The 23,342-nt window shown below is 41.2% G+C and overlaps 1 protein-coding gene across 6 annotated transcripts in view; it reads right to left on the bottom strand.

Moving 5' to 3' along the window:
• gabrg3 (gamma-aminobutyric acid type A receptor subunit gamma3) overlaps window positions 1-23,342 on the bottom strand; it is a 506,296-nt gene that overhangs the window by 374,509 nt on the left and 108,445 nt on the right. For 2 of the 6 annotated variants that reach the window (XM_062975358.1, XM_062975357.1), the window contains one exon: window positions 1,906-21,613. The exons of the other annotated variants lie outside the window; for them this stretch is intronic. In XM_062975358.1, coding sequence (XP_062831428.1) covers window positions 6,488-8,845 — 2,358 coding nt within the window. In that variant the 5' untranslated portion in view covers window positions 8,846-21,613 and the 3' untranslated portion in view covers window positions 1,906-6,487. Of the gene's footprint in view, window positions 1-1,905; window positions 21,614-23,342 lie in introns of those variants that run through there. 6 annotated transcript variants of the gene reach the window in all.

Consider the following 23,342-nt stretch of genomic DNA (forward strand, 5'->3'; position numbering starts at 1 on the left):
AAAACATACTTCAACCCATCTATCAGCAGAGTCTAACTGCAAGCATCTGATCTTATTTACAGACTGTTTAGTAAACTCACGGATTAAGGTTTTCATCCAAAATATCGGGAGGTTTTAATCTTCTCTGTTGAAATATATTCAAATGTACAATCAAGATATGCAGATCCATTTTCAGGCTTGTCCATACAAATAGTCGGATTGTCAGATAGTCACATACAGAATAAGCGATACTCGCAATGAGTCACACAGGAGAGAGAAAGACGGAATCTTCTATCCCCCTTTTATAGCCACCTACTGATAGCTCATCAGTAAGGAACAATGGCTGATGTAACCCCTTGGCAATACACCTCGCATAGTTATGACCCAGCCATTACCACATCCCTTTAGGTATTTTATCATGACATTCACAGTGATTACCCAGGTGCTATCAATATTCCACATGTTCATCAAACAGTATTCTTATATGACTAGAAATTCTGTGCCATTTCTATCGAACACCATGTTGCCGGTTCAGCATTCTAGGATGCTGCTGCTGCTACCCCTATTGAGCCCTGCCAGAAGTGAGGCTACATCATGTGATGCACGGTGTGGGGCTCTGTCACTCAACTGCAGTGGCAGTGCCCTAGGATGCTAAAAATTCCTCATGTGATGGGGTCCTTTGTGCTTTCTCATTCGTATTTGTCATTTTTAAAATCCAAGCTGAGGTGACTTTTATTCATCTTTTAAATGAGAATGTGCCATTAGTTTTCTGAAAGGCACATGAAATGCCACTCTCTTTTATATAATGAGCAATTTAAAACGAGCATCAGTAACCAACCAATAAAACATTTTAGCCTCACATACATATTGATGACTTGGCTGATGTTGACATGATTCTACATTTTCTTCTCTTTCTTTTGAGTCATACCAGTAAATATGCATTCTCTGTGTAAATTATATTATCCTTGACCACTGGATATCCTTTCTCTCCCAGACTGAGATATGCACAGAGGGAAGTCACATCAACCATTACACTGTAATATGTGTGGCCTGGCTTTTAGCTAGGGGTGTAATTCCTCACTAATTTCTTCTTGGAGAAAGTAACATGTAATTTTAACAATTCTTTTCTCAATTGTACAATTTTTTAATATTAAAAAATCAGGATTTATTTCACACAAAATGTACATGTAATTGTTCTGCATAAAAAGCGTTTTTCTCCAGACAGTCTTTTCTCCACAGAAAACATTTCTAAGCATAACTATATATATTTTTCACATAAACCCCCCTTTTTTCTGTACATGTGAATTTTGAGTGGAATAAGTTATGAACTCCAGAAATTCTTGTCAGTCCAGGAATTTTCTAATCAGGTTTCTTAACATTTAAAATATATGTTTTTCAACCATTTTAAAATATTTTTGAACGTTCTTTCCATTCTTATTTCTATATGTTGAAATGCTGCCTGCTATTTTGAGATTTTGAGATAAATATTTTGCGTAAATATTGATTAACATAAAGGTGGAGTAAAAGCCTCCAAATTACATCCTTGAGAGGAAGGATGTAATTGGACATGGAAGACATGGACCCAATGCTCATCCTCAAAAAACCAAACTATAATTTATTATTATATCTGGCACCCATTGCATGTTTCAGGATAAACAATGAAAAATCAGAATGTCTCGAGCTCTGTGTATAAGAAATATCAAATTGCAGTCTTTTGGGAAAGTTTTTTTTTTAATTAAGCCATTTAAAGAACAAGCCTCCGGTGGCTCAGTGTGTTAAAGCACTGAGCTGCTGAACTTGCAGACCGAAAGGTCCCAGGTTCAAATCTGGGGAGCGGAGTGAGTGCCCCCTGTTAGCTCCAGCTTCTGCCAACCTAGCAGTTCGAAAACATGCAAATGTGAGTAGATCAATAGGTACTGCTCCAGCGGGAAGGTAACGGCATTCCATACAGTCATGCCAGCCACATGACCTTGGAGGTGTCTACAGACAATGCCGGCTCTTCGGCTTAGAAATGGAGATGAGCATCAACCCCCAGAGTCGGACATGACTGGACTTAATGTCAGGGGAAACCTTTACCTTTACCTAAAGAACAATCATGGATTGTTTAATTAGTGTCAATGCTTAATTAAAAATGTCAAGTGTAACAGAAAGAAGACCTGTTACTTGTAACTGAAATTTCCATAGATATGTAAAAGGTTTAATATTTATAATGTATGGTAGAGGTCCATTATCACATTGCAGAAGCATTCTACACTACCATATAATCCAGATAATCAAAGCAGATAATCCACATTATCTGATGAACTGTATTATATGAGTCTACACTGCCACATAATCTAGTTCAAAGCAAATAATCTAGATTTTATATGGCAGTGTAGAAGAGGCCCTAGCTTTGACTTAAAGGATGAGGAGACACTGGGTCTTGGGCCTTGAGTATGATAAACCTGAATTGATCAGACATGACATGCCTGTACCCATGATTGCTATATCCATGGCAACTTTAACAAATCTAAAGTCTGGCCCACTTACTGGATCAGCCAATTCTCTTGCAGGAGCTCCACCATCTTGGCAGTGCACTAAAGTCGTCTGCATGGTACAGTGTAAATTCCTGGAGAGGTGACCAAATTCCCTGCTTCAAGCCAGAGAATCATTACTTTAGGATTTCCTATTGGTGGGCGTGGGGGGTAGGCTGGACACAAATGAAGGACTTTTGTGCCAGTATTAGAACTGTGTAACAAGTTCCTGTTATTTTAGCTTCAACTGAAAATCCTGAATTCTGAGCATTTCAAGAGAAATAATAGCTTATCACAATTATATTTCATTAGGTCAAGAAGTTTAAAAGCTGTCTGAGGTTTTCCGGTCAACCCACACAAATCTGTCTTAAAATAATAATGTCTACTCTATCACTGATTGTAAACATTGCTTTTCAGTTTAATGGAACATGTCAGCTTTAGAAAATGTATAGTGAGTATATTTGGCAGACTGGAAGCAAATCCCTTTCATATATTGCTAATGCAGTCTTGTTTCTTAAATGTAATGTTTAACTTGAGTCACAAGAAGCCACATTTGATAAAGTTTTCAATGAGCAATTTCTAAGGTTCTCCTATTGTCCACAACAATGGCAATGTATGAGAAGTGACGACTGACTGGCAGCAAACAGAATTACAGGGTTTTATAGAGTGATTACGGTTATATAAAGATTTCATTTTTGCAAGCAACATTATGTGCATTGGCCTAGGGAACTTAGGAAACAGAAATATAGCTAAGTGAACACTTTTATTAATTGTTTCAGCTATAGGCCATAACATCAACATCAAAAGCTATAAAATGTTGCATAGAACATAAGTGCTTATCAACAATGTCAAAACAACAGAGGCAGAGTCAATTATCTACTATATACAAGAATATTATGAAAGCAAACATCATTGGGTCTATTAAAATTCATTATAATCCTTACAGCCACAAAATGCCATCTCAAATTCAACTCAAAAGCATGTAGTATTTCTTCTCCAAAGTCCACATTTATAGATTTCTACTCTATATTCACAGTTGTGCAGATGCCATACTATAGAAACCCATGTCAGATGAAGACCACATATCTTTCAACTGCCTTGAATTGGTAGTGTCAGGCTCCTTCTACACTGCCATTTAATCCAGATTATCAAAACAGATATTCTATAGTATCTGCTTTGAAGTGGATTATATGTGTCTACAAAGTCATATAATACAGTTCAAAGCATATAATTTGGATTTTATATGACAGCATAGAAGGGACCAAAGTCTACACTGCCATATAATCCAAATCAAAGCAGATAATTTGGATTTGATATGGTAGTATTGAAGGGGTCTCAGCCCCAGTTGATCTTGTTATGCCACCTTTTCAGTTGCTTTTAAACATCTTATGCTTTATATTCTTGTTTTTTGTTAGATTTTCTGAATTTATCAATTAAAAATTAAAACTCAGGTTTTTTTTCTCCTTTTCCCATTTGCTCCCTTTTTCCTCAGTTTACTTCAGTAGACACAATTTGAATTCAAATACAAAATATGGAATGCCATCCCAAATGAAATCAGACAGGCTCCCTCTCTCCTATCTTTTCAAAAAAGAGTGAAAACTTTGTTGTGGGACCAGGCTTTTGAACAATAGCAGCAGCATTAATCACAATTATATGATCTAAGATATAATTTCAGACTTGGTTCGGACTTGGAATGCGCCTTGAATGTATATTTATATGAATGTTTTTATGTAATTTAATGTAAACTGAATTGAAGTGTAATTGTTTTATATATGTATTTTATATTTGGAAGCCGCCCTGGGTCCCCTTAGTGTGTGAGAAGGGCAGAGTAGAAATGCTGTAATAAATAAATAAATAAAAGTAGTTTGTACTCAGCAGGGGACTGAGGAAAGGAAGAGTTGCTTCCCTGCTTCAAAGTACAGTAGAATCTCACTTATCCAACATAAACGGGCCGGCAGAATGTTGGATAAGCGAATATGTTGAATAATGAGGCATTAAGGAAAAGCCTATTAAACATCAAATTACGTTATGATTTTACAAATTAAGCAGCAAAACATCATGTTATACAACAAATTTGACAGAAAAAGTAGTTCAATACGCAGGAATGTTATGTAGTAATTACTGTATTTACAAATTTAGCACCAAAATATCACGATATATTGAAAACATTGACTCCAAAAATGCGTTGGATAATCCAGAACGTTGGATAAGTGAGACTCTACTGTAAAAGACAAAACAAAAGAAAAAAGCCCTTCAACTACTTCGTATGTAAGGCTAGGCAACATTTCTCCCAACCCTCTCTCCTCATGAATAATGTTTTTATACTATAAAATACTTTGAAATCATTCTATCTTTTTTCAAAATAAATATCCCCTTTTCTGAGTTAATCAAGAGCAAGGGGGGAGGCCAGTCAGCCTCTGTGCTCAGCCAGTCATAGACAAAAGCGGGAAAATTAAATAGAGATAATGCTGATGCATGGATTTTTACTATATAAAAATGGTGGTTACACATTCCAATATGATTATTCTTGTACATTTTGGCATTTTTGTTATAACTTGCATCCCTTCTACAGATTGTAATTAAAGCCTCTGTCATTTGTCTTCACCCTGGTGGTTCTCTCTCTTTATTTGGAAAACATTGGCTGTTAGTATAGCTCACCAGGCAGGACAAAGGTCCATAGCTTTTAAATTTAGACTTCAGTGTGATCAGTAAGTTGTAGATATAATAAATGTTTTCTGGAGTGGTTCTGTTTAGTTTAGCCAAGATATTAATCTGATGTTTTTGTGTGGTTCTCCCTTCCCAAAGGATATACAACAGAAGTGTAAGTAGGGGAAACATTTCAGTTTTTTTATTTTTAAAAATTCCTACTCAGTTATATTTTTTTAGTCACAATATCTCGGAAAATCTCTAACAACATATTGTGGAAACCTATGGTTTCAGAGAACCCAATCTGAGAAAGCCTCCCTCAAACCAGATTCACAAGGCCCACAACATTCTCAAAATGTCTATTATTCTACTATTATTAGAAAAATATGACCCAAAAGATATATTGTTGTGTTTGAGTATAATGATGGTTGGCTACAGTAATATGTTTTCCTTTTTGTTCTTGTTGTCAATTGCAGCCAAGTCAACTTTGACTTAAGGTGACCCCATGAATGAGAGACCTTCAAGTCCTAGTGGGAGGTCATTCATTTTTCATTTACCCATGAGTAAAGCCCATTCAATTCAATGCAGCATACTGCCAGGCATTTAAGTGTAGGGTGGCAGTGTCCAAGAAATACTAAAATCCAAGTTCTTTGCCTAAGGTGAGTTGCCAACTATTTATTTATTTAAAACATTTGTGCCCTACTCACCCCGAAGGGGACTCAGGGTGGAGCACAACATATATATGGCAAGCATGTCATGCTGTGACATAAAATAACTATAAATATACACAAACAAGGGCCCACTGGGCCATGCCTGCATCATAAGTGATAAGCAGCTCCCTTCCGAAGGCTTGCTAGCAATGTTGCATTTCTGGTCACATGATTGGGTGCTATGGTGGATATAATCAGAAGCAACATTGCCAGCAGGAAGCTGTTTGTTTCCAGCAATGGAGCAATGGGTCTGTTGGATGTGTGGCCACAGCATTTGTTTGGATTCAGGTGGATCCAATAATAAAATAATAATAAAACTTTATTTATACCCCGCCACCATCTCCCCAATGGGGACTCGGGGCGGCTTACATGGGGCCATGCCCGGGAAAAATACAATATAACACAATATAAAAACAACATATCATAATACAATTACAACAATACAATAAAGAATCATATACAGTACAACACAAAATCCAAAGAGCAATATAACAGGGCAGGCCGCACTGACACTCAGTTAAAACTCGGGGTGAGAAAAGGATAAGAAAACGGATAAGAATAAAACCACAGGGAACTAAGGAAAAGATAGCAGACAGTCTAGAGGATAAATAATGGGGGCGTAACAAAAGCATGTAACAGTTACTCTCCGAAAGCACATCGGAAGAGCCATGTTTTTAGATCTTTCCTAAAGTCTGAAAGAGTGGGGGCTTGCCTGATTTCAATGGGCAATGAGTTCCATAAACGGGGGGCCACAGCAGAAAAGGCCCTCTCCCTAGTTCCTACAAGGCGGGTCTGGGATAAAGGCAGTGGCGACAGGAGGGCCTCCCCTGACGATCGCAGAGATCGAGCAGGTTTATGGTAGGAGATACGGTCACGAAGGTAGGTGGGTCCCAAACCGTTTAGGGCTTTATATATGATGGTCTGCACCTTGAATTGGGATCGGAAAATGAACGGAAGCCAGTGGAGCACCTTAAACAGGGGAGTAGATCTCTCCCTGTAATTCGCCCCAGTTATTAATCTGGCAGCCGAGCGTTGGACCAGTTGTAATTTCTGAGCTGTCTTCAAGGGAAGCCCCACGTAGAGCGCATTACAGTAGTCCAGTCTAGAGGTAACTAGGGCATGGACCACCGTGGTCAAGTCAGACTTCACGAGGTATGGTCGCAGTTGGCGCACAAGTTTGAGTTGTGCGAAAGCCCTCCCGGCCACCGCCGACACCTGCGCTTCAAGCGTCAACGCTGAATCCAGGAGGACTCCCAAACTGCGGACCTGTGATTTCAGGGGGAGTGCAACCCCGTCCAGCACAGGTTGCCACCCAATACCCCGATCTGACGAGCGACTGACCAGGAGGGCCTCTGTCTTGTCAGGATTGATCCTCAGCTTGTTCCTCCTCATCCAGTCCGCCACAGCGGCCAGGCACTGGTTCAGCATCCGAGGGGCTTCCTTGGAGTTAGATGGAAATGAGTAGTGGATTTGTGTGTCATCTGCGTAGAGATGGCAACACCCTCCAAAACTCCGGATGACCTCTCCCAGTGGTTTCATGTAGATGTTAAATAGCATGGGGGATAGAATAGACCCTTGCGGGACCCCACAGGTCAATGGCCAGGGGTCCGAGCAGGTTTCCCCCAGCTTCACCATCTGGGAACGGCCCTCCAGGAAGGACCGAAGCCACAGCAGAACTGTGCCACCGAGTCCCATCCCGGCGAGCCTCCCCAGAAGGATACCATGGTCGATGGTATCGAAAGCCGCTGAGATGTCCAAGAGAACCAGCAGGGTCACACTCCCCCTGTCCAGCTCCCTGCGGAGGTCATCCACCAAGGCGACCAAAGCCGTCTCGGTGCTGTGCCCAGGCCTGAAGCCAGACTGCGAGCGGTCCAGAAAATCGGTGTCATCGAGGAACTCCTGGAGCTGCGTAGCAACCACCCGCTCCAGAACCTTGCCCAGAAATGGGAGGTTGGAAATTGGCCTGTAGTTGTTACATACAGATGGGTCTAACGAGGTCTTTTTTAATAATGGTTTTACTACCGCCTGCTTAAAGCAGGATGGAACTGACCCTTGAACCAGGGAGGCATTTATAATAGCCACAAACCAATCCAACAACCCATCTTTGGCCAGCTTCACCAGCCAAGAAGGACAAGGATCCAGAGCGCAGGTGGTCGCCCTCACAGACCCAAGAATCCCCTCCACGTCATCAGGAAGAACAAGCCGGAAAGAATCCCATAAGATCGCACAGACAGGTACCTCGGTTACCTCCGCTGGGACCATAGTTAAGCTGGAGTCCAACTCACGGCGTATCTGAGCAACTTTGCCTGCAAAATGGTGCGCGAAATCGCTGCACCGAGTTGCCAAGTCATCAGGAAACCCCTGGGCCTCAGGAGGCCGCAGGAGCTCCCCAACAACTCGGAACAACTCCGATGGCCTGTTGGCTGCAGACGCTATGCGGGCAGTCGTGAAATCTTTCCTGGCTGCTCGCAGAGCCACGGAGTAAGCCTTAATAGCGGCTTTAGCCCGTGCTTGGTCGGACACGTCCTGAGATTTCCTCCAGATGCACTCTAGTCCCCTCCTCCTACGTTTCATCACAGCCAGCTCCTCGGTGAACCAAAGAGTCGACGCGATTCTACGCAGTGAGAGGGGACGTTCGGGAGCGATCGTGTCCAGTGCCCTTGATAGCTCACTGTTATAGCGATCAGCCAGGACATCGCCAGGATCGCCAGTCTCCAGGACAGGAAGATCCCCAAGAGACCTCAGAAGTCCATCCGGATCCATCAGTCTCCTGGGGCGGACCATCTTAATGGGTCCACCACCCCTGCGGAGGTTAGAAGGCACGGCGATACTTAAACAGATCAGATGATGGTCAGACCATGACAATGGAAGAATGTTTTGCTCTTCCACTCTGACTGTCCCACCATCCACAATAAAAACAAGGTCCAAGGTGTGTCCTGCCTGATGTGTGGGCCCAGATATAACTTGAGACAGCCCCATGGTTGTCATGGCAACCATGAAATCCTGAGCTGCTCCTGTCAATGTGGTCTCAGTATGAATGTTAAAGTCTCCCAAAACTATCAGTTTAGAGATTGGAGACCACTTCTGCTAGCTCGGACAGAGAGACTGCTGGGTCGCGGGGTGGACGGTACACCAACAGAATCCCCAAGCTGTCTCGGGCTCCCACCCTCAGGAAAACACACTCGAACCTCGGGGATTGCGGAACGGCGCATCTGATCAGGGCGATGGACTGCCGAAAGATCACCGCAACTCCTCCTCCCCGCCCCCCAACCCTGGCCTGTTGATGCACCCCGAAACCTGGAGGACACAGCTGGGTGAGATTCACACCTCCCAGCTCATCCAGCCACGTCTCGGTGATGCATGCCAGATCCGCCTCCTCATCCAGGATCAAATCCTGGATGACAGCTGTTTTACCATTGACGGATCTGGCGTTTAGAAGCAGGACCTTAAGGTTGGGGGGTCTGTCCTGAAGACTACCACACCTAAACCTCTCCAGGGTCGCAAAAACTCTGTTGCGCTTCTCCCTGGGTTGATAGTGACCGTGCTTTCTCCTCCCCCATATCACTTCAATGGGGCCACCTCCATGAGAGCCCTCTTCCCCCTGATGGAAGAACTAGGTGGGGTTGCCAATTACCGGGACTAGTCAGCTGTCCTGGAAAGGAAAGCCTCCAAAGGTACTTGTTAGTTTAAAAAAGGAGCTTCTCTCCACTGATGGGAGAGAGGGGACAGTTGATTTGGCATCATCATGAATAGGAAGGTGACTAAGCAAGAGTGGGGTCTTGTTGTGGGCCTGGGAGGTAGAACAAGTCTGACTTAGAGTTGGGGAATCTTGAATATCAATGCTCAGCCCGATGTCGAGGGGGCGAATCAGTGGGTCTACTAGAACCCTCCTGAGAGTGATGCCCCATTGTTGCAGTTTGGGCCCACACAAAAACAATTTTTCCCTTAATATTTTATCTTCCAAGCCAATGATAAGAGATAAGGAGCGGTTCCAGGATTGATACTCTCTACAAAGCCAGTCGATAGTCTTGATCTTTACCTCCGACCAGCTTATGGATAAAATTTGTGCAAGAGATATCTGGACTGCTCGCTTAGAAGTCCACCTGCCTCTGTTCAATAATGAATCTGAAACTTCCACTGCAACCTTATTTGTTTGTAAAAGATGCTGAGAATTGCAGGAAGTATCCAAAGATTGTCCGGCCAATTCAGAGGGCAGCTCATTGTTCGGCTTCTGCAAGACATTGTTGGTTTCCTTCCCATCCACTCTCCCCCAACCCACTCCCCCAGATAAAAACCCACCCTCCACTCTAGTCACTCTCAGGCCTGATCCGACGACTACTTTCTGCTCCTTGAGCTTAATTTCTCCCTGGTCTTCCGGAGTGCTTACTTCCTCATTCAAGTTAATAAGCCTGGTTGGTATAGTTGTTATAGTGTCTGTAGGAGAAGGATATTTCACAATCAGGGAAATTCCTTGGAAGAGATGGTCAAGTTTCGCGTTCAGTATTTCCAGCTGCTGCAAGACGGTACCGAACGATTTTCCCAACAGATCACATAAGTGCGAGAGTTCATTGTTGCCCGGAGTTTCCTTCCAACTCATTTCTTATTACCTTCTCACAAAAAACCTTCCTATAGTATACCACTCTAATCTTTCAAAATTAGCACCTCAATCCTGTTGTCTCTTTCCGTCAAAGCTTTCACTCAACAGTACATACACCAACATACACAAACCATCAATTCACATTCTAAACCATCAATTACCAATCAGTAAACTCACGGTACTCTCAAATCCTATGTGAATACTTCCTATGACATTAATACCAGGTTAAGAACCCGCTACCTATCACGGTCAATACTGTTTCCCTGAGTAAAGATAAAAACTTTCTCACTCCCGACTCTGTATAACACACATACACAAACACACACACACAAAGGAGGGAAAAAAAAATTGGCAGGCTGCAAACTGTGAGGATCTTATAAATGCTGCTTCATACAAGTCCTCCCAATTAAAGATGTCTCGAGGCCACCTAGTTTGATGCAGGCTCCAGAGGCAGGAGAGCAGAGCTGACGAGGGTGTCTTCCCCAGCAACACGAGGTCAGAAGAACGACGAGGGCTGAGGGGAAGGCCCGGGGGGGAGGGGAGGCCGCCCGGCTCGGCGCGGCCTCCGGAGGTCTAGACCTTTCCTCCCTGAGCAGCCAGCAAAAGGCTACGGCCAATGCCTGGAAGTCGCCCGGTTCGGCGCGGCTTCCAAAGTTGTCTTTATTAAGGCCGAGGGGAAGGCCCAGGGGGGGAGGGGAGGCCGCCCGGTTCGGCGCGGCCTCTGAGGCCTAGCCCTTTCCGTGGGAGCTGACAAGGGCCGAAAGAGGACGCCCGGTCCGGCGCGCCCCACACCGCCGAAGAGGAGCCAGCTGGAGCTGAGATGGAGATAGGCCTCCCAGGTCGACGGGCCCAGGCCGGTGAACAGATCCGAGGAGGTCGCCCGGCCGAGGGTGGGAGGAAGCCCAGCAGAGGCCACCCGGTCCGGTGCGGCCTCAAACACACCAACAACAACGCTGGGGTAGTCGTCCAATGCTCACCCCTCCTGCCGCCGCCAGCAACTCCATGCTGCAACTCCACGCTGCAAGCTCAAGACGCTCTCCGATCGCACCGCTGGAATGGCGGACGGGACTCCTCTCTCTCTCCTCCTCTCCTCGCCGATCCACCACAGCCCTCGGGATAGTTCCAATAGCTCTCACGGTAGGCCAAAAAACCCCCAAGACAACGTGCCAATCTCACCCCTCTGGTTGGTGACGATGGAGGCCCCCAAACTAGAAACTAGCAGCGGTTCAAGATCCTCCCCAGCGGAGCTGATCATGGAGGCTGTTAGCGCGCCGCCATCTTGAGGTCATCTACTAAATGGGGGCTCCATCCAAGTGTCCGTGTCTCCAAAATTCTGGTGTCCTATTTTCTTTTGACCTACATTATTAATGGCTGGATACAGCAATTCTGCTATGAATCAAACCATGCATTTTCTGGACTCCCTGTCATTGCTCAGAGGTGAGTCCACCTTATTTTGCCCATTTAGACATGACCATTGGTTGAAATATTTAATTCAAACATTGTTCAGTATAGAGGTGGTCATTATTAGAAACAACCTGTGTCAAGGACCTCAACATTTTCTCCTGTTATTTTTAATGAAAGGCAGACACAAGGGCCTACAAACAAAAGCTGAAAAAGAATTGGGATACCTAATCCCTTTCCTATTGGCCCAAAGACCAGAAATATTTATGTTTTTTACCAGTAGGGAGGAAAGACCCAGAGTGTTGAGCATCTCTCCCCATTTGCCCTTCACTTGCTTCTGAGCACATCTTCTAAAGATTGCACTTCATTCCAAAAGAAAACAAAAGAAAGAAAAAAATAAACTTGTTGGATCCTTACATGGATCTCCTACCTTTACATTAGCGTGGGTAGTTTATGTCTGAATCCAGGCCTTGCTTTTCAAAGCAAATCGTGTGAGAAAGGAATTGTAACCTTTTGAAAGCTTCCCATGAGCATAAGTGCTGGTTGACAGGTGATGTTGCTATTGGTATTCTTATTCTTCCTACTAGTACTATCACCATATGTTTTTATATCCCACTCTTTTGTCCAGATTGTCACACTCCATGCTGGTGGAGAAATACATTGGTGATAACAACAGGAATGCTTCTCCTTTCATCTTGGAATTAACTTGTCCCTTTCACAATAGAAACTTTATCTTGGAAATGTTCCTGTCTCATTATCCCATGGACCAACTGTCTGACACAGCTGTTAGCCTAATAATCTTACAGGCTGTGAACAGTTCAATTCCTAAGTGAGAAGGATCCCCAAATATAAGGCAGACCAAAGGAGCTGTGTAGTGCAAATCAACAGCCTGTATTCTCCCAGCTGAAGTCCAAACTGTTATTTTAGCAACAGGGGATTAAGGTTATCCTGCAGAGCAAATTTGTTCCAGAATACTATTCTGGGACACTCTTGCTACTGCTGGAAGTATATTCTACACTAATAGCATTTGCTGTGTTGCTGAAACCACAGGGATATCATACAACTAAGCAAGACAACCAAGTAAGCAAGACAATGAGAAATTGATTTGAAACAGTTGAGCATTTTTATGTGTGTGTGTCCTTCAAATATTTTCATTAATTTATTTTTCAAATTTCTATAATCTATATCACTGTCATTTATCACCCATAAGTTACAGTTCAATGCAATACATAACTGCTAAGGAGCTAGTCCCAGCTGTTTAGTTATATCCTATGCACCACAGGATATTATCTTGTTACGTGTACCAAAAGCTGGCACCTAATTCATACCTAACTCAAGAAAATCTGAGGAATTTTGTTAGGGCAATGAAAGTAACCATGTGATAACATTGCCATAAGTTGTAAATGAGTTGAGAGCACACTAGAACAACAAATATTTTGACAAATAAGGTGCATCTACACTGCATTGACACCTTAACCACCATGGCTCAATGTTATGGAATCATGGGAGATATAGTTTTACACTGGCTGTAGACTTCTCTGCCAAAAAGTGCTGATACCTCTCCAACTACAACTGCCATAATTCCACAGCACTGAATTATAAAATGTACTAAAACAAGAAAGTGTGCTAAAACAATATCAGTAATGTGAATAAAAGATGCCCTCAACTGTAATATGCGATCTGAATATGACATGTTACTTGGCATCAAGTTAGTATTGCTTTATTTTGTGCAGATCCATGCAACAAAGATACTTGTTGACACTAATGCCGCTCCAGTTTTTACATTGCAATGAGCCAGGGAGGGAAGCCAATTACTGATTACCATAAGGCTCCCAAAGTGAGTCACAAATTGTTAATTTGACAATTCCATGCTCTCAGATTTACAATAAAAAAACATGAAATACAAGAAAAGGGGGTGGCAGTGGGGTGAGGACTACATCCAACATATGCTGGCTTATCTTCCTTGCTTGGTTAGAACAAGAGCAGTAATCAGAAATACCAGTGATGTTTTCCTAACCCAAGCTCAAAGAAAAAACCTATTTCCAAGAAGTTTAATACATGAGATTCTCTAAATACAAGCCCTGACATTGCAAACATGTCTTGCTTTGAGCTGGAACATGCTAGGATAGTAGCTGTTGTTATCACACAATCATTTCTGCAAAGTGCTTTCAGAAATCTGATAGCACTTTTAGCTTGCTGGGACTTCATTTCTCGATTTGTGCCTTGCCCCTCTTCATTACTGCTGCTTTTTAAAAGTTTTTTTTTACAGTGAACCAACTTCAAGAAATCATAATCTTGAGAAATTACTTCTCTATTTTCCAAGTTCACAAGCACTGTCCCTATAAAAACTTAAAATATTAATAAAAATGCATTTTGCAGTTACAAGCTTTTCCCCATTTTGCGTATTCTGCAAGAAGGAGGTATATTTTGGGTTGGCAAATGTTGGTTAGGGCTGCAAGAGCGCACATGACATTGAATTTTTGCAAAATGGACAAGAAAACTTGAAAACAGTATCAAAACATTTAATCAAGAAAGGAAATCCCTATCAGTGCCTGGAGTTACTGACAAACTGCATTTACCTAAATTAAAAATATATATTTTTTAAAAGAAGTGATTGGTGTGAAAGTGGGAAGTTATGGCACTGCAGTTAGATGTCCTCTCAGGCTGCTTGCCGGAGCTGGAACAGCAAGCAATTTGGGGGCAGGGAAGCAAAGCCATTCAAAGGGCCTTCAATCAAATGTCAGTGTCTCCCCAAATTCACTGAAGGAGTGCTTTGAATGTATCACAACACCTGAAAATACTTTGAACACATTTAGGAAGCATTTTCTGAAGCCTAAAAAAAGGGTTTTTCCCAGCCTGCGAATCAGTTGCAGACTGCTTTGAAGTGTTTTAAAAATGAATCCATGTGATGATGAGCATTTCAATTTTCTGTGAAGGAACTCCTTGGGAGATTATTGCACAAGGCTTGTCACAGTGCATGATATAAGCCTCGTATGATAATCTCCCAAATTGGTGTGAGCTTTAAAAAACTCCACCTATTCTTTTCCGGCTTGCGTTGAAGTCCAAGCCAAACTAAAATTAGTAGACTTCCCCTGAAATGTCATTCCTACAAAACATATTTCAAGTAACTCACCAGTTTCCCCATTATTTACATGGTTAGCAGTGACAGGAGAGGAAAAAGTATTTTTTCTATTATTACACCACCCTCTTTGTGGCCATTTACTATTTTTTAATTTAATGATTAAATGTATGGGGGATTGAACTTTAATATCTTTCACATCATAGACTTTTCACATCTCAAACAAGTGTTAGTGGTAAATTTTGACGCAATAAGGGATGCAAAATACCACTCTGAAATTTGGCAAATCTTACAAATGTTTTTGGATTTTCTATCACATTTCATAATCATGTTGACAAGAAAAGGGTCTTCATATTTAAATGAAATTAGATGGCACCTCTGTCAAAGTTTGTGTGGACTAGGCAGACTATTTCAAAATAGTCTGACACTTTTTCTATGCTAGAATTGCATCAGCTTCAACTTCTATTCTTGGTGTGGTTCAAAAAACCCAGTGTAACTGCCTCCCTCAAATATGAAAGTTATAGATCCGATTTTGTAGACAAGTTGACTTCAATTAGAAACTTAACAGGAAATCTAATTTTGATTAATTAGTAAGAGCAGAAACAAAAATGAAAGCACTAGAAGAGTCAGATCAAGACAGTGTAATTTTTTCCCCAAGAAATCAAATCATATTTGAAAGTGCTATTGTTCATTCTTCTTGGAAGAAGTACAAATCATTGATTTTAATTTCTCTCCCACTATGCTTTTTTTGTCTCAGAAGTGATAATGTTACTTCAGTGTGCTATGATATGTTTCTTCAATAACAATAAATATTTGTCATCACTCAGATGTGCTATTAAAGCATACACTTTTCAGAAGCTCATATTCTAGATATTGACATAGAGCGAGGAATAAAATGTATTACTTTGCATGTTTCATTAGGCAGCGAGATTCCTAGACTGTGTTTCTAATCATAAATGTCAATTTGAATGTCTCTGCCATGCAGTTCAAGATGCCTCATGAACAGCCATATCAGTTCTGCTACAGATGTTCTCCAACTGTTTCACTAGTATGTTGCAATTTGAAAACAACTACCTACTTCTCTTTTCTTCCTCTCAAACGTCATTACTGTGATCCATTTCATCTACTTTCATTGCCCTAACAAGAGATGCAATTCTTTACTAATTTCATTTTTGAATGAAGCAGCTAGTCATTATATACTTTTTCTTCTAGCTAGACAAACATTTTTGAAAACGACACCATTTTTGAAGACTATTTGCAGTTCAGGACTTATTGTGTATAAACAGCAAAGCTTAGAAAAGAGGCACAAAGAAAAACCATTCTCAAAATCTCTAGAATTTTTAAAAAGCATAGACTTATAAGTTCAGTCACAGAACTAGAAATCATAAGAAAAGAAGAGGTTGGTGGAAGAAATAAAACATCCCCGAATGCATTTTGGAAGCAGCTTTCAAACGTATCTGTAGAAGAATGGAAATGTTTTTCCTACATTTGCAATGCTTACCTGATCTATTAGTTTCATTTCACGGGTGTGTATTGTTAGTTTAAAAAAATGCTGAAAGTCATAGAACTATGTATTTTCATTTCATTTTATATTTTTGCCTCTGGTTCCATATTTTCTGTTAAAGTGATGTCTAGGAACACCTCTACTTTGTTAACTGAAGTATACTTGTATTCCTACTTACCTGGTAGTAAACTTCATTGAACATAATAGGATTTAGTTCTGAGTCGATGTAGTATTGCATTGTAAATTACCTTTGTCTCAAAATATAACTCTAAAATGTATTTGCTCTGAAAGTGTACTTTTAAAAGTTCATTTTGATACATTTTGTGTGTGAGTGAGAAGAATAGTAAAGGTAAAGGTTTTCCCCTGGCATAAAGTCTAGCTGTATCCGACTCTGGGGGTTAGTGCTCAACTCCATTTCTAAGCTGAAGAGCCGGCATTGTCCATAGACACCTCCAAGGTCATGTGGCTGACATGACTGCATGGAGCGTTGTTACCTTCCCACCAGAGCGGTACCTCACATTTGCATGTTTTCGAACTGCTAGGTTGGCAGAAGCTGGGGTTAACAATAGGAGCTCACCCCACTCCCTGGATTTCAACCACCAACCTTTCGGTCAGCAAGTTCAGCATGTGAAGAATAACCCTGGCATATTTAGGACTTTATCAAATGACGTTGCTATCTTGTACCAATTGTATGATTAAGATTAATGGCAACTTACCAGAGTTGCCATTATTCTCATCTTTAAAAACCATTGCAATTTAGTGATCTGTCATCCCACAGTCACATTACCTGCTGTTGTTCAACCTGATGGAGCCGAGGGGCTTAGGGTTTCAGGACTTGAGAGATCAGATGCAGTTTCAGAGAGTGGGAGAATGCTAGAATCAGATCTTCCCCTCGGGAAGAGGGGAAAGGAGGGGGGTGTTATAGCAACAGGCTGTGTCTCCATGTGAAAATAGAGATGTTTTGGAATCCAGCAGCCAGGGAGGTTGCTGACACTGGCACTGACAACATTAGCTCATTCGGGGGAGCAGTTAACTTGGATATATGTTCAAGACTGGCTCTGAGGGGGGAAGGATCCAGGTGCAGAAAATTAGACAGAATTCATGTGTGTGAGAGAAATAGACTAAATCAGCCCTTCAAAGTCAAAAGAATGCATTCATGCTTTGTAGTCCTTAAACCAGAGGAAGCTGTGTGGGGATTTTGCATCTAGCAATGCTTTCCCTAGTCTTGTTCCTCATTCAGGCCAAGAATCAAGTTCATTCTCTGGTATCTAGTTCCATGGAATATTTTGGGATTCATATTCATGTTTTGCTCCTGGTTTTCTGGGTATTGCCTAGGGATTCATGTTCCAGTTTTAAGCCTTGTTTTGGATTTATTCTACCTTTGCATTGTTTCCTGTGAACAGTTTTGAACTGACTTTTTGCTTGTAACTTTTGCTTTCTACATTAACTCTTTGGTTTTACCCTTTATTTACTCCATGGTGTTTTTCCCTTTTTTATATGTGTTTTGCACTTTTTTTAATAAACTGCTTTGACTTTCATGTTTGGTTTCTTGGTGGGTGCTGTGAGCAAGGTGAAATCCCACTGTGGTGCAACAGTACCAATAATGGGTGTAACTTCACATATACACAGACTCCACAGTTCCATTCATCCAGTTGTTTTTAAAGCTTATTTCAATATAGCAACTTTGCAATTTCAGTGAAGTTCAGTAAAAAAATCCCCTTAAATTGCTGAAAGAACCAAGACAATCCTGCCCTCTGATATTACTTCTGTGCTAGCATAATGGAGCAGAAGTGGCTGGGTATTGTTGCATGAGGTAAATTATGGCACTGTAGCATGAGCAAGGGCTATTTATGGGTTTTCCTATCAATAGCATAGGATGTATTTGTGGCCGGGAGGTGGCAGATTGGGAATGAATTGCACACAGTGTTACGCTATTTGGTGATGGTCCTGCTTCTATGCAACCTCTATGTGATGAATAAGGACTTCATTACATGGAGGTGGCATAGAAGCAGGAACATTATCGAATTGCACAACATTCTGAAAGATGGTAGATAAAGGAAATTTTCCTGCATATTTTTTTTCTGAAATGAGAGCATAATCATTCAATAAGGTCAAATTCCCCCTATTACTTCAGGTGACTTATGAGTAAACACTTGTATATAGAGTTGAGATGCAACTGTTTAATGGACTGGACCCTGAAAGGCTATCAAAAGGGAATTCTCCATTTGTTGAAATTAATTTATACCTGCGTATACACACAATCTGTTTCTCACATCCAGGCTTAATTATATACTGACATAGATTGGCTGCCAGCTGAAAGGAATGGAAAGACAGCATTACTTAGGAAATTTCCTGTTAATTATACAATAAAACAAATGTATTAAAGCAGTTCTGACATTTGTATCACTGGGGGACTGCTATTTTGCATGGCTAGAAAATGAAGCAGTTAGCTGTTAATCTGAGCAATTCTTCCATGGTGATTTTGTAGAAAGAAAAAAGAACCCTTTAAAATCAATTGGAACTTTGTACCTGGGGAACAAAAAGCAACAATGCCCAGCTGAACAGAGAAAAGAGATAAGTGATATATCCATAAAATATATAGTATTTTGATAGTACAGAACCACCTCCGTAACTATGGGACCAGTATCCACGGTTTCATTTATCCAAATCTAATAAAATATATTCTTTCTATGCATTTTCTAGGTCCTCCAACATGACTCTATGGTATTCCTGGACCAGAAGCCACTTCAATAGGGTGTGCTACTATCCACATTTCCACATATCCATGTAGCTATGGGAATTGTTCTGTATTGCAGGGCATCACAGGTGTCTTCTATTTCATTGCATTGTTCCTCTATTGACTATACAGTCATTATATGATACAGAGCTGTATACATTGCAACATAATAACCAAATGCCGTTTTACAATTAATGCAGAATAATTGATGTAGCCTCAATGTTTAAGCAAGTGAAAAGGAATGTCACATTTCTGAGATATCACTTGCAGTCACCCAGACAACTGAATTGCTTCCCATTAGCTGACCTGAGAACACTAATGCCACAATACAAGAATACCTTCTCAAATTGGTTGAAATATTTAATTGCTTTAAATTTGACTCCATTCAGCTGCTTTTTAAAAAGGCAAGGCTGACATATTAATAGAAACAAAAACAAAAAAAATCTCATAATGACAGAAGAGGAGGGAGGGGTGCAATCCAAAGCATATTTAAAAGGTAAAGGTTTTCCCCTGACGTTAAGTCCACTCGTGACCGACTCTAGGGGTTGGTGCTCATCTCCATTTCTAAGCCAAAGAGCCAGCATTGTCCGTAGACACCTCCAAGGTCATGTGGCCGGCATGACTGCATGGAGCGCCGTTACCTTCCCGCCGGAGTGGTACCTATTGATCTACTCACATTTGCATGTTTTCAAACTGCTAGGTTGGCAGGAGGTGGGACTAACAGCAGGCGCTCATACTGCTCCTGGGATTTGATCCTGGGACCTTTCGGTCTGCAAGTTCAGCAGCTCAGCACTTTAACACACTGTGCCACCACCAGGGGCCCAAAGCATATTTACTCATGGGTAAATTGTACTATAGCGTATAACCTATCTTACACCTATCTTACACTTATTCAAATATTTCCAAAGTGCTGCTCAAGCATTCAAACTCAACTTTCTAACAACATGGTGTGTGTGTGTCCTGGAATTAGCATAATAACTTATGACTTTATTACATGGAGAAGCCCACCCATGCCATTTCGCCAGCAAATGTGGCGAAATGGCAAGTGTGAGGGGCAACTCTGTCACTCCCCATATTGCTCCAGCATGGCAACACTTCCCCATCACACCCTATCTACAAGGTCCATGGATGCTCAGATTCCACTGAATATAATGGCATTGTAAAATGGTAAGACTAAGCTTTCCTTTTTGCAATTTTTTTGGGGGGTTGGGGTGGGAGGTATTTTCAAGCCATAGATCTGTGGATATGGAGGACTGACTAGTCAATTAAGTGAACTCATTCATCAATTGGAAGATCAGTAATAAGATCATTTAACCATTTGACAGGTCCTCTAACCAATATACATTTTAGTTTTGCAGCATGAGACATAATAGGTTTCTGCCACATTTCAAAGTATCATGATTCTGAAAATCAGAAGCTGTGGAAGAGTATGAGACCACATTACCCCTACTTCTCCACTAAGAAAGGCCAGTGCAACCTACTCTCAGAAAAACAAACAAAACAATTTTTTCTGTCCAAAATCCTTATAGGCGACACGGGGGCAGTCCCACCATGTTTTGAGTTCACATTGAGCCAATATAGGTTCTAAATGCCTTTTTTAAATAAAGGAAGCTATTGGAAGTAACTTTTTGTTCCTTTCCTGCTAGAAAAAAAGCTTGTATTGGGCCCAAATTAGCTAGGGTGGGTTCAAAGGTAGGGAAAATGTCCCTCGCTCCCTTTGAGGTCATTTGAGGACACACACACATAAAGAAAATAGTTTGATTCCCTGGGAACCTAATTGCCCTCGGCATACCCCTCCACAGAGTTTTGGGGGATTTTTGGAGCAAGTACATGTCTTTTAAAAATGCATTTTGGATGGGAAAATGATCAGAGGTGGAGGAGGGGACACTGAAAACCACAAAAATAGGTCTGGATAGCCATACATGGCCAATGGGCAATATTTTTTCCAAACTTGTTTCAATATAGCTCATGTCTTTCAGAGAGTCACTGGAGTATTGTGGTTTGAGTGTTGGATGATGACTCTATGAGGCAGAAATTTAAATCTCTGCTCAGCCATGAAAATCCACTGAGTGACCTTTGGCAAGTCATGCTCTCTCAGCCTCAGAAAAGGACAATGTCAAATCTCTCCTAAATAAATTTTGCTGAGAAAACCCAATGGTGGGGTTTCTGTAAATCAGAGCCAGCTTGAAAACATATAAACATTACAAGATGCATTTAATCTTTTTACCACCATCCTTGTCTTTTTAGAAGTTATAAATAATCACAGGAGGTTTGTATTTCCTTTATTTGGGGGGCAAGGAGAGATAGTTAGTTACCCATTTTAAAAATGGCACATTATATTGTTGAATGACTTGTTATTTATTAAAGTTTATGCACTAGCTTCTTGGTTGCGATGGTGTGTGTTTTTTTCTCCTGAAAAGTTAGATGCTCTCTCATAGTCAGGGTGCCTGTGAACCAAAGAGGGAGGGAAAAATCAATCACAATTCAGCTCAAAATTATGCCATTTTCCCATTGAGTTTCCTCAGCTAATTGACTATATACTCAGCATGGCAGGATGGTACTTAAACACCTTCCATGGCAATTTTCAAGCTGTTGTCTACCATCCAAAATACTTCCCTTAAGCCATCTCTCCTCACTCTCCACTTCTCCAACCATATCAGCTGCATTTTTCTACATATTCATTCTTGGAGAATTGAAGTTCTTTCAGACAACATCTCATAGGGCAGTCAATGTGGGACATTTATGGAGGAAAAGTAATTTAACCAATAGTTTGTGAAATTCACTCAGCAGTTAAAAAAATGATTGTGCTATTAAGTTTGGATCTGCACAAACAATATTGTAGAGAAAGTGCTACTTGATGTTGCAGGCTGATCCTAAGCTGTACATTCTTTTCACATGACAAATATCAACTCACCACAATAGAAAACTTAGTTATTAAACTGAGCCAAGTATTTAATGCAGGCATTTTCTGCAATACATGTTGATCACGCCCCGGTGAATTGCCAGTTTCAATAGCAAAAGCTCATTAGTCACTCCTTCCGCTGTAAGATCCATCAAGACATTGTATCTTTGAAGGATGGAACAGAAAAAACATCCCCTTTCTCCTTTTTGTTTCCTGATTATAAGGGTTCTCTGTGGTTCAGCAAGGTATCTTAATTAGATTTGTAAAATAATCTGACATATGCTAGCTAATCCATATCCAGGGCTCAGGAGTGCCTAATAGTCTGCTGTCATTCTAGGGGATAATGTGAAGGACTAAATTGGGACTTTTGAACTGAAGATTACATTTTATATTGGTATTTGGCCCTTGGGTTTTTAAAATGCTAAATTTAGGTGTGGAGGCAAAAGAATGGGGGGACGGAATTGCATTAGTGGAATGGGACTGCATCAGATAAGGCAGAAGAGAGTTTTGTTCTTCCTTTCATTCACTGTTTCAAGCAGCACTTGAGCTGCCAAGGAAATGGCCATGGCATCATTCCAAGAGCATCATGGCAGAGGAAAAGATGGATCTCTTTAGTAATGCCATAATACTGTTGCGGTTTGTGCATTCAAGTCATTTCTGACTTTTGGTGGTGAATCTGTCATGGGGTTTGGGTTATTTGGGGGGGGGGTGTAGTTTTAGTCCAACACCCAAACCATCACACCATGTTGGCTTTATCTGTAATCTATACATTGAATATTTAACCCGGGGCTTCTAATAAGAAGAGTAAATCAGGAATTGAACCCTGCAAATGTGGGACTTTTAAGTTGGTAGGATCTGGTCATCATGGTTAAAAGTGAGGCATATGGAAAGCCAGAAATTGCCTACCACTGGAGAATTTTTCTACAGCTCATGAAGAATGCTTCTGGATTGCTTTCTATAGCTCCATGGCAAATAAGAAATTATAATTTACATTGCTCATTTTTATAAGAAAAGAAATGAAAGATCTTCAAATTCTCTGCTGCCACTTGAACTATATTGCCCTGGCATTGAAAGCCTTGTGGGCCACATAAGATAGGAAGATACTTTACTGGGAAATTGGCAGGAAATTCAGCAAATTGTTGGAGATGTAACACCACCAATACTTCCTTAATACTGTCCCAGAGTAACAATATTTTTGGAAGAGATAATTGAACCAAGAAATTTGGTTTTGGAAAGTCCTCGTTTCTTCAAAATTAACAAATGGCCAACAAATG

Source organism: Anolis carolinensis, chromosome 3 (assembly GCF_035594765.1).
Source record: "Anolis carolinensis isolate JA03-04 chromosome 3, rAnoCar3.1.pri, whole genome shotgun sequence".
Lineage (NCBI taxonomy): Eukaryota > Metazoa > Chordata > Lepidosauria > Squamata > Dactyloidae > Anolis > Anolis carolinensis.